This window comes from Bidens hawaiensis, unplaced genomic scaffold (genome assembly GCF_021521415.1).
Source record: "Bidens hawaiensis isolate Kalapana, Puna unplaced genomic scaffold, B.hawaiensis_p1.1 tig00023789_1, whole genome shotgun sequence".
NCBI lineage: Eukaryota > Viridiplantae > Streptophyta > Magnoliopsida > Asterales > Asteraceae > Bidens > Bidens hawaiensis.
Genome location: NW_027493733.1, coordinates 24,930 through 36,880, shown reverse-complemented (window position 1 = coordinate 36,880; position 11,951 = coordinate 24,930). Strand labels below are relative to the sequence as shown.

The window sequence follows — 11,951 nt, the reverse complement described above, 5'->3', positions numbered from 1 at the left end:
ACACAACCAGAAAAGTGATGCAAAGTTTGATAATCAAAAACATAAACTGTATAATCAATCAATTCGTAATGTAAAATAAGATTAAAGACATTCAATCAAGTTTATAATCATTCAAAACATAGAATCTGATCATAGTTAGTTTACACAAAACCCTAGCCTAAAGTGAATACAATGGTTTTAGCCTGACATCGGCATCACGAAGGATTCGCTTATCTGATGAAAGGATGAAAGCATGCGATGAACGAACGAACCGGAGGCTTCGGGATGGTGCAAAATCGTCCTATGGCTTGTACTTGGTTGAAGGAATGAAGGATATCTCGAATGAGGTCTGAAAACTCAATATAATAGAGTTAAGTTTTAATTTCCCATCTGGAGGACTTTAGCGCGGCGCTAAAGTCCAGGGGGTGAGACCTTAGCGCCACGCTAAGGTCTACTTTCCTGTTGTGAGACTTTAGAGTATCTCTAAGCTCCTTTAGCGTCGCGCTAAGGGTGTTTGACGCATCCACTTTATTTTTCTTCTTTTATTTTGCATAGGAAAGTTTGCCAATCATCATGAGTCTTCTATATCTTCGTTCCAAGCTCGTAATTCATCCCGTAATTCATCATGAAACACATAAACACGCTTGAAGTACCAAAGTTCACATAATATTTAAACTAAAATTAAACAAATAATACAATAATATACACGACTTTTGCCCGACCATCAGGGCGTCACGTGACGCATAATGTCTGAGGGTGGGGCATTATGACTACACCATGTTTTTGTAAAAAATCATAACTCTGACTGGGTGCCACGTGACACATAATGACTGAGTGTGAGGCTTTATGACTACATAGGTTCTAAAAATGTAATTAATATAGTTGAATAAATCATGTAAGCAGTCACTTGCAATACTTGGTTGTGTTACAATGTAGTCAACTAGTCATGCCATAAAACAATTATGCAGAGAATAATAAGAGTATTCTTTCTCTTTCTTAATTAGAAAAACAAAGTCATAGACCAACTAATTCAAAAAGGAGTACATTTGAAGATATTTAGTACCTAGCTTACATAAATTAAATATATAGACGACTATACTCATGCATCGCGTGTTTCGCTTCTCGTTCGAGACAACACATGAAGTCGAATTTATATATAAGGCATTCGATTTTGAAAATGAGTATAACACTAAAACTTTCCTCTCTTGAGTGTTGTTGTCTTTCTCTACCGGCCACCAATGGCAAAATGAAAATGATGTTGATCAAGGATTTACCATATGGTATCTATACATATTGTCAGGATGATGCAATGCTATTGTTTGTTGTTCTTGACAATCAAGCGAAACCATCTTACTCAACATTACATATGGAGTAAACTTAGCCATCCTTAATTGACGATATTATCATCAATTCAATATTTAATCGATAATTCTCATACGTGTATTGTATTTGTTATATATTAAATAAGATATGACAGTTTTAAGGGTGAATCACTTAAAATATATTCTTGGATTCTCAGAAAGTGAATAGTGGATTATCATTTTGGACTCACCACGGTTGACGGGTCCAACCTAGTCAACGGGAGATTTTTGTTAACCTCATTTGTTTGAAGTTAAACACAAGGGTCCAACCTAGTCAATGGAGATTTTCCTTAACCTCATTTGTTTGAAGTAAAACACAAGAAATTGATGTTTACACTTTTAACCTATGGTTTAATATTTTATTATACTAGTCTAACTTATCCCGATATCTAAATTGTATACATGCTAATCACATAAGAAATATAAACGTTTTGTTTTAACTTATAAAATACAATATTCAAGAACCTACACAAAATATAATACGAGATTCAAAAAAATTACGCAAGCATAAATGGACACATTCAAGTACCATAATACTAATATAGCTTTATAACCGCAAAGTAAATACGAAAACACTTATTGATAACACTTGTACACTGTTTTTTTGTTTCATATGAAAGCATAGGAATGAGAGTTAGTTTAATGCCTAGTCACAGTTCATAGAATTAATCAATGGTTGAAGAAATTCAAAGGCGTTTGTTCGCCTGGTTTAAACTTAGGTTGAACACAAGGAAGTTGATTGCTGTATCTGGCTAACTCCCCGTTGTTTTATGCTAAAGATTAAGAGGTTCTTTGGGTGACATTAGATACTTCCATTTGTATTTCTTAATGTAGTTTTCTTTTATGCTTTTGTAACCGTTTTTCAGTCTATTGTGGAAGAATATATTATTAGAGTTTTAGTATTATAATGTTACCATAATTAGGAGATTGTATTTGATCATGTTTCATTGTATTTATCTCACTGTAACGCTATATATACTTGATCAATAATATATTACACCTTACGGAGTTTTCATTATTCTACATGGTATCAAAGCCTTAAGCCTTAAGGTTCTGATCTGTTTCATTTTTTTCTTTCTCTTCTTCTTTTTCTCGTCCTACCCCGAGGACGTTTGTACACATATATCGTTAACTATGGTGTAACCGCTACCGCTTTTTGATCAGCTGTTATAGATTAAAATTTACAGCCCCGTCATAGACTACGGTCTATCCCGGTCACCTCTTTCTATCTCAGACCCACACACGACACACCTATGGATAGACATAAAAGCCACCGCTTCGTCACACACCACCAAGTAGCCGGTTCGGTCTTTTGGTTCTAAGTGTAATACTGAATCATGTTTTAAACTCGGATAATCACTTTTGACTTTTTATATATTTGATCTTTATTCTCAATTTTCTTTTTTCCTTTGTTTTCTTTTTTCTTTTTTATTTTGCTTTCTACCTTCTAAGGTAATTTTATTTTACTTGTTTAATTTCATTCAAACCAAACACATTTTTTGTTTTCTTGCTCATGCAAATTAAACATTCGATCTCATCAATGGCAATTCCTTTTATCTCATCAATAACCTTTTGGTTTTAGCGTTAGTATTTTTATTTTTTATATTTTTCGTTTTTTTTCTATCCATATATTTAGTTTTTTATTCCATTCACGAAGGTTTTCTCCTTTGTAATTCCTTTAGCTTTTCTTCTGCATCGTGTGTTTCGTTAATTTTTTTTTTATTATGCCGCCATTGTGCCGTCAAGTCGTTGCTTCGGCCGAATCAGTTTTAGCTCCTGTCGTTGCAGTCGAAGCACCTATGATCAAACCTAGTCGTCATTTGGCTACAGTTAAGACACCGCTAAGAAGCCTATAACCGATCGAGTTTCTGCTCTACGTGACAGCCGGTCGTATATCTTCACAAGCTTTGCGCTCCAGTCCGGACGTCCGATTTCCTACCGCTCTGACTGCGGGGGAATGTTAAAGAATATTGTAGAAGAATATATTATTATGGTTTTAGTATTATAATGTTACCGTAATTAGGAGATTGTATTTGATTATGTTTCATTATATTTATCTCACTGTAACGCTATATGTACTTGATCAATAATACATCACATCTTACGGGGTTTTCATTATTCTACACCGTTGGATGTGTTTGTGTCATCTTCTAATATACAAAGTTAAAAAAAAAATAATATTATAACTATTTTCATGAATTAAAAATAATAATAAAAAATCTATACTTAATACAGAAGTTTCTTGGTATATTCATTTGTCACATTCCTTTTGAACAATCTAAATGCACGGTTAGCAAGAATTTAGCGATTGTAAAAATAATTTAATAACTTTTACTTTTAACCCTTAAACACAAAAGTAGTACACGAAGATCCAACGGCCCAGAACAACTCACCATAAAGATCGTAGGGCTGGAATAAGGAAAGGCTGTCAACGACAGGTCACTCTATCTTTTTTTATTCTCGTGGTCTGAATGATTCCCTTATTTATTTTCTTCATATACGTACTCTCTTCCTACCTACACTTTGTTTTCATTTTCAAACCTTCAAACAACATCTCCAAGCCTAGCCTTCCATCTGTTCAGATCTAATTTCAATACCGGTAATCCTCTCACCTAACTTGGAATCTGTTGTGTTTGTTAGCTTTTAGCGGTTGAAGATCTGAATCTATTGAATTGACTTTGATTTTGATATGTAGAATCTGTGTTTACTCGGTTTTTTAAATAGAATTGATGTGTTTTTTTGATTTGTAGTAGTAGTGGATGCATACCGATAGATGTTAGGTTTGGTTGATCTGATTGTTAGTTAGTTAGTTATACAGATCTGACTTAATTTTTGATCTATTTGTTACAATACGTTACCAGATCTGTTGATTTACTGTTACTGTTACTCCGATCTGTGATCTGATTGTTAAATTGATAACTGATGTGTGGTTATTGAATTAACGTGATGGATGTTGTTAAGCGAGTGAGTTGTTGTTTGATCTGTTGAGACGTGGAAATCAAAGTTGTAGTGATTTGATTCGTAGCGGTGAAGTGAAAGTTGTTTGAATATATTTTGTCTGTTACTTTTTGTTTACTTTACTAGTTGTATCATGTATGAATCTTCTATTGTCTTATTTGTACGTTACATATGGTGTGGTAGTGTGTACTGAAGTTTTATATTTGTTTTTGTGTTACAGTTGATATAAGATGGCCGATACCGAGGATATTCAGCCCCTTGTTTGTGACAATGGAACTGGAATGGTTAAGGTTGGTATTATTATCTACTTTTTTATTTTAATTTCCTATGCGGTTAATACGGTAAACGATTGGATATCGGTCAACGATCAACGAACAATATTTGATATATCAGTGGGATATCGGTAATTCTATCATCATGCAGAATTTATATATATATATATAGCAATTTAACACTAACAATTCAGTATACTCTCCTACCATTAACAAATTAACCTTTTGAAACTTACAAAAACACTAACAATTGTAGCAAGTATGAACTGATTATGTCTTAAAATACGAACATTAAACACTAAAATCTCACAATTGAGACTAAAATCTGATATCTGGACTGATATTATGACCGATAACTGATATATTGGTGGTATATGTTATTTTCTGCTTTATCGATATATCAATCAATCAATCATACCCAGTGAAGTCCCACCAATAGCATAGCTATAAGTAGGGTCTGGGGAGGGTGGGATGTAGGCACACGGTACCTCTATCCACATGGATAAAGAGGTGGCTTCCAGTTCTGCTTTATCGATAGCGTATGTTAATTCATTTGGTTTGTAAATGAATTACACAGGCCGGATTTGCTGGAGATGATGCACCAAGGGCAGTCTTTCCGAGTATTGTTGGTAGACCAAGACACACTGGAGTCATGGTAGGTATGGGCCAAAAAGATGCTTATGTTGGTGATGAGGCACAGTCGAAGAGAGGTATCCTTACCTTGAAGTACCCTATTGAACATGGTATTGTCAGCAACTGGGATGACATGGAAAAGATTTGGCATCACACTTTCTACAACGAGCTTCGTGTTGCACCAGAAGAGCACCCCGTTCTTCTCACAGAAGCACCTTTGAACCCTAAGGCTAACAGGGAGAAGATGACTCAGATCATGTTTGAAACGTTTAATGTTCCTGCCATGTATGTTGCCATTCAGGCCGTGCTTTCTCTTTATGCCAGTGGGCGTACAACCGGTCAGTTCATTTTCATGTTCTTTTTTGATTACTTTTTGCATTATTAACATATGATGATACTAAGTTATATATATATATTTTTGTCACATAGGTATTGTGTTGGATTCTGGAGATGGTGTGTCACACACGGTTCCAATCTATGAAGGTTATGCACTTCCTCATGCTATCCTCCGTCTCGATCTTGCGGGTCGTGATTTAACCGACTCGTTAATGAAAATCTTGACCGAAAGAGGTTACATGTTCACCACCACTGCTGAACGGGAAATTGTCCGTGACATGAAGGAAAAGCTTGCATATGTTGCACTTGACTATGAACAAGAGCTCGAAACTGCAAAGAGCAGCTCATCTGTTGAAAAGAACTATGAATTGCCCGATGGACAAGTTATCACAATCGGTGCCGAGCGATTCCGTTGCCCTGAGGTTCTGTTCCAACCGTCTTTGATTGGTATGGAAGCTGCTGGTATTCACGAGACCACCTACAACTCCATCATGAAGTGTGATGTTGATATTAGGAAGGATCTGTACGGTAACATCGTGCTCAGTGGTGGTTCCACCATGTTCCCTGGTATTGCCGACAGGATGAGCAAGGAGATCACCGCCCTTGCCCCTAGCAGCATGAAGATCAAAGTCGTTGCACCGCCAGAGAGAAAATACAGTGTCTGGATTGGTGGATCTATCCTTGCATCTCTCAGCACCTTCCAACAGGTATATTATTCATATACCATCATTTTCAATTTGTGAATTTGATATATTAACTAACTTGTTTTTGGTTTTGTGTAAAATTAGATGTGGATTTCCAAGGGTGAATACGACGAGTCTGGCCCGTCGATTGTGCACAGGAAGTGCTTCTAAGTATGGATTTTGTTGGTTTTGAAGGTTGGAGTTTATCTGTTTTTTGGTTTTCTATTGCCCTTTTATTTTTCGTGTTATGTTTCATGTGAACTAAGTAAGAGTGGCAGAAGGGGGATAGACGTAAACAACACCATGTTCATCTCTAATTCATCTCTCTGCTTCATTTGTTGCTGCTAGATAAGTTTGTAGTGGAGAGTGGTTGTGAAGTCTTTTTATTATGAATTCAAACTGTCTGTTTGTTGGCAATAACTATGTCAATGCCTACTGTATCAGAAGTTATGTTAGACTCAGTTTGTGGTCATTTTATTATCTTTTATAAGGATTCTATTTATTGTTTATGCTGTCTAGAGTTGATTTGCTTTTATCATACATAATATTATGTTAGCTTCCGTTGATCACCTTGAATGAAGTTTGTTACAAAACAAACCTCGACATGTTCTGATGCAATTCGGCTATTCCATTGCACCCTTTTTTTATGCTTCTGATCCACACCGCCGTTGTTAAACTTGGCATAATAAAGCGTCTTAAATTTCAGGTCACCGGTCCATGGCATTCATCCCGTGTGTAGTCTGTGTTTCTAGTTTGCAGCTAATTAAAACTTTTCTTGAAAAACACCTTTCATGGTCTTCCAAGGAAGGTGTGTGTAGTCTGTGTTCTAGTTTACAGCTAATGAAAACTTTTCTTGAAAAACACCTTTCATGGTCTTCCAAGGAAGTTGTAGTGGACATTGAGGTTTTGGCGCAAATCCTGTAGTTTGTGCGGGGTTGTTTCTTGCATGTACGGTCATCGCATTTTTTTCTTCTTTCCCCGGGTTGACTCCGGTTGAGCTGACGGATCAAGATGGTGCGGTCTTAGAAGATTGTAGCCGATTTGCCAAGTATGAAATCGTCACTGCGCTGTATATGGCATGACTAGATGGATGGCCGCGTGATGCAGCGGAAAACACATACTTTGGTAATCATGTAATAAATTTATTGGTATTCATTATTCAGTTTGAAATTGTGAGACCGTTCATCAGTTTGGTTTCACGGTTGAAACCGAAGATGACCGTACATATAGAAATGTTAATTATTTACTTATTTAGTATTAGATATGTTTTATAATATATATTAGATATAGTTAAAATATAGTTAAACAAGGTTCTATTTAATACGAGTAAACTCGTCTATTACAACTCTAATTTAGCCAAATTTTTAGCATGAGTTTTTTGTAATCTTTGTTCTTGTTTTGATTTCTCCTTCTATTTATTCTAACAAGGTTTATTATTTATGTGACCAAAGTTATCTCTGTTCATATTATGATTCCCTTAAGTAACATATTAGTATTACTTGGTGCTTAGTTTGAACTTTGAAGTGAATGTATATGCAGATTAATAATTGTTGCTTTAAACCCAATTTATTATCGAAGTACAAACTATATCTGAACCTAATCGTTGGTAATGGTTCGACTTAGTTGGGTTTTAATTTTGAACAGTTCAGTTTTGATTTTCGACGACAAAAAACGTATAAAGTTGGCTCATGGTTAATTGAAAACCATCAAAACGGAAGCGCAAACACTTTTGCATATAATGTTTTTTTACTTCAAAAACTATAGCAAGATCATACTCAAATTAAAGATAATAAAATGCTCGTTTTTAAAATACTATTCATTTAAAAAAAATATTAATGTATGAAAACTTTATGGCCGTTTAAAAATCGTGAGGTAGTTGGGTTAAAAGTAAATTAAATATATAAGTAAAAATTAATGACCAATGTTCTAATTTTAATGGATTTCCCAATGTGGTGTAGTGGTAGAAAGCATGAGTTTTTCAATGGAGACCCAAGTTTAAACCTCACTTACAATATTTTGGAGGGACATGGATGACTCAATGAAGGAAGACCTGGATCTTTGTGATCTCCAGTTCGATCCTGAGGGCGGCTGGGTTTTACCACTAGTGGGCCTTCGGGCGGGTGGATTTTCTCTGGAATTGGAGATAACTTGGAGGCGCTTAAGGGCTCCGTACAACTAGGTTGGGCCAGCTGGCGGTGGCTTTTTGCCATTGGGTCACCCGGTACGGAGTACCTAAGCATTCTATGTTTGTTGGCCGTTCAAAAAAAAATTGTAATTATTAATTTCAAATGCACGTGAAATTTATTGTGACAATGACATTTTTGCCCTTATTGAAAGTTATATCTCATGCATTGAATCACGTTATTATTTGCCCATTAGTGGTATACTATATAGGGTCATTTACATATTTTATATTCCTAAAGTCATTTATACATATTTCTCTAAACTAAAAAAATTAATTACATATTTCCCCTTCCTAAAACATATATCTTACATATTTATCCTTTTTATTAAAATAATTTATTAAATTCTTATTTTACCCTTATATTTACAAAATGATTCTTACATATTTTCTCTTCAATAACCTAAACATTTTAAAAGCATTCATAAGGATTTGATTCATTTTTGCCTGACTGCCTATTGATAAATTTAACCTTTTCAGTTTCTAGTTATGTTTTAGTTTTCTAGATGATTTGATATCAATTTTATAACTTCTTTTTTATTCAAAAAAATACCCATAATGTTTAAAAACTTTTGTTCAATGTAAAGGAATCGACAAAGTAGTATCCTTCCTAACCCACCATTTCTCTGGCAACAAAATATAGCCTATTTTGTATGTTGCATTCCAAAGACGACCGATGACATAGAGTTCTTCGTCGGTGGTTAACCAACGTTCATCTCTCCGCCACCAGTCCCTCTCAGCCCTTCTGTACACGCCTAACAGATTGGTTGCTGTCGGTTCGTTCGTAAGGCTACAAGTTGGTGCGCATCAGGACCGGTTGTGTTTTCTATGGTTTTATTACTTGCCATGTCTCCAACATAACCACGACTTTCACGAGCATACAAGAACATGTCCAACATATAAATTGATTTGCTAAACTGGCAATAAATAGACTCTAATCACATTCATAAGTGAACTTAAAAACTGAAAACAGTAAGTACTTGTTCATGTAGCAAATAACAAACACTCAATATTCCGTACACAGTCATTGCAAAACAAAACAAATACGATGTTAATTTCACAAAAGCTATCAACCAGTAGACAGAGATCAATTTCTATGAAAATAGATCTCACAAGACCTGGAGGTCCTAGGAAGGTTAAGCAACTGTCGACGCAACCGAGCGTCTCCTTTGCTAGAACTTATCAACTTGATTGTTACCGTCTTCAACACATTTGCATTCCACAACAAGAATTTTAGAAAGGATATGTCACACTTCCGCCACTTGAAATTTAAAAACTCGATGGTTGTAAGTTTTGCTAGCATACGAGCGGGAACTAACTTTGGTGCAATCCAACGAGAACCTTGAAGCTTTTGTCATTAACACAAACAAGTTAGACAACTCCATTCTCAATAATATATATCTTTCAAACAAAAAAATCAAGTACCTTTTCGATATATATTTCTTTCAACTCGGGAGAACTTTCTAGAAAATTGGCGATTAGTTCAAAATGCCAAAAGCCTTTCAACTCCAAGCGCTCCATATTCAAATGATTTTTTTTCAAACGAAAACGATGCCTCAACCAAAGATGACACATCTTCGATTACAAATAACGAGTACGGTGTCCCATCGAAAAGCAGATGCTCAAGTTTAGGGACGCGTAAAATAAGTTTGTTAGCATTTTCAGAACGAAACAAGTGTAGTTTCAATCTTTTCAACGTAGGTATATCGAACATGAAATCTTCTTCACCACAGTGCATTACAACTTTCAAAGATAAATCTTCAAGCATCGGTGAGCCAGCGATGAGTTTAAACACAATGGCAAAAGGAGAAGTGAAAACCGCAACGTCAAGAGTTTTCAAACAAGGAAGATTAACCACAGGCGCACACTCCCAAATATTTCCGAGACATAACTTTAACTTTGTGAGTGTTGTGCAAGTGAAAAGGCTTGAAGGCAACTCGAAAAGCGTATATTGTATGTCAAGCTCACGAAAGCTTAACGTGATTGCCTTATCAATCCAATTCGAAACGCTTGACCCTTGAATCCAGGTCCTATAAAAGTTCAACCGTAATGATTCAGTTTGAGATGATTTGCAAAACCCTATTACCCGATCCACAAATGTTTCCAAGTTAGTGAAACCGAGGGGCGTTATATCATCAAAGTCAAGATTTGTGATGCTCATCCAAGTGTACCTCCACCTTTTAGATAAAACGCAGGTTTGCACCGCAAATGTAGTACGCATTAAAGAGAGTATGCGTGATTGTAACTCTTCGGGCAAGCTGCTAAGTCGGTCTACTGACCTCATTGTTTGTTTCCTAAAATTCGAAACTAAAAGTTCAAAACCCATCATACTTGTAATTAGGGTTCTATTATGTAAACAAAATAGCTGAAAACTAGTAAATTAAAAGATTAAAATCTGAAAAGAAACTAAGGTTTGGGATTTAATCGAATTCAAGTTCAGTAGGGAGAACAATTAACAAAACACAACACAACACAACACAAGGGTTATATTACATTATAATAATTAATTAGTGTTTGTTTAGTTTGCATCACAGAGATTACTTCCCAACAGCTAGCCTACACAAAATCAAATTTCTAAAACAATAAAATATTGGAAGCTTACCTTTGTTAGGTGAATCTCAAAGGGTGTTGTCAGATATTGGATTTAAGTGGAGAAATGAGAATCTTTGATTTGGGTTTCGGTGGTCGGAGAACACACCGTACGTCAATCACACATGCCATAGGGTGAGTAGAAAACTGAAAAACAGAACCGACAACGAATTAACCGAAAAAATCGAACCGAAGCATTAGCCGAAGTTTTTGTTTGTTTGTTTGAAAACCGAAATTTCGGTTTCGGTTCGGCTACACATTTTTAAAATACCGAAAAAACCGAACCGAACCGACATATTAACCGATTAACCCAACTAATGTATAACCGAACCGAACCGTGTTGCTTCAGGACCCACTAGAATATTGTTATTTTATTTTTATTACCAAGTGTGGGCTCATTTAGCATACAATGGTATTTGACTTAATCATTTTTAACCTAATAGTATGCAACCGTCACTCTCAATTCTCATACTCTCACCCTCTCCTGTTCTTCAAACCACTCAGCCACGCACCTCGCCACCTGCCGGAGAGGCGGAGAGAACCAACTCTGTACGTCAGTTCCAGGTTAGGGTTGAACTTTTTTTAACTCGATTATATGCATGAATAAATTTCTCAAATCCAAATTTAGTGGATTATAACGACTCTGAAATTAGTTGTTGCGAAATATTCTTACCCAAACTTAAATATCTTCTACAACCTCCAACTAAAAATTAAGCATGTATGGCGTCACAAATTGATGACATTCCAGTCGTTTAAGTGGATTTTGGTTATTACACGCACCATATCAGAAACTGAACCACAAAAATCATTTTTTTAATAGTTGACTGAAGCATCGGTTTTGAGTTCGGTTCAGCTTTGTTGGTTAAAGTGTGGAAACTAGCCACGCCAGTCACCTTGGGATGCTCTAAAGGTGTGGAAACTGACCAAGTAGCATGTTCAGTCGTGTTAACAACAATAC

The 11,951-nt window shown here is 35.7% G+C and overlaps 2 protein-coding genes and 1 long non-coding RNA gene across 3 annotated transcripts; 1 reads left to right on the top strand and 2 right to left on the bottom strand.

The window, feature by feature from the left end:
• Positions 1 to 3,791: 3,791 nt before the first annotated feature.
• On the top strand, positions 3,792 to 6,729 carry LOC143567988 (actin-7-like). The gene is made up of 5 exons (XM_077054255.1): positions 3,792 to 3,939; positions 4,519 to 4,588; positions 5,148 to 5,541; positions 5,633 to 6,246; positions 6,328 to 6,729. The coding sequence occupies exons 2-5, from the start codon at positions 4,529 to 4,531 to the stop codon at positions 6,391 to 6,393; spliced, it is 1,134 nt and encodes a 377-aa protein (XP_076910370.1). The 5' UTR covers positions 3,792 to 3,939; positions 4,519 to 4,528; the 3' UTR covers positions 6,394 to 6,729.
• Positions 6,730 to 9,355: 2,626 nt separating this feature from the next.
• On the bottom strand, positions 9,356 to 9,929 carry LOC143567979 (uncharacterized). The gene is made up of 2 exons (XR_013141501.1): positions 9,830 to 9,929; positions 9,356 to 9,752 (listed from the first exon to the last, which is right to left on the bottom strand). It is a non-coding gene; the product is annotated as an uncharacterized LOC143567979 (long non-coding RNA).
• A 3-nt stretch (positions 9,930 to 9,932) lies between these two features.
• On the bottom strand, positions 9,933 to 10,656 carry LOC143567999 (FBD-associated F-box protein At2g26860-like; the record flags this gene model as incomplete). Its single annotated transcript, XM_077054268.1, has 1 exon — positions 9,933 to 10,656. A coding segment is annotated over exon 1 (693 nt), but the record flags the coding sequence as incomplete, so codon positions are not given.
• Between the last annotated feature and the right edge of the window lie 1,295 nt (positions 10,657 to 11,951).

Bases quoted from the DNA above. Each gene is read 5' to 3' on its own strand.
- LOC143567988 (XM_077054255.1), top strand. From the start codon at position 4,529: ATGGCCGATACCGAGGATATTCAGCCCCTTGTTTGTGACAATGGAACT. The intron at 4,589-5,147 runs GTTGGTATTATT...TGAATTACACAG, and splicing joins ATGGAACTGGAATGGTTAAG to GCCGGATTTGCTGGAGATGA. The intron at 5,542-5,632 runs GTCAGTTCATTT...TTTGTCACATAG, and splicing joins TGCCAGTGGGCGTACAACCG to GTATTGTGTTGGATTCTGGA.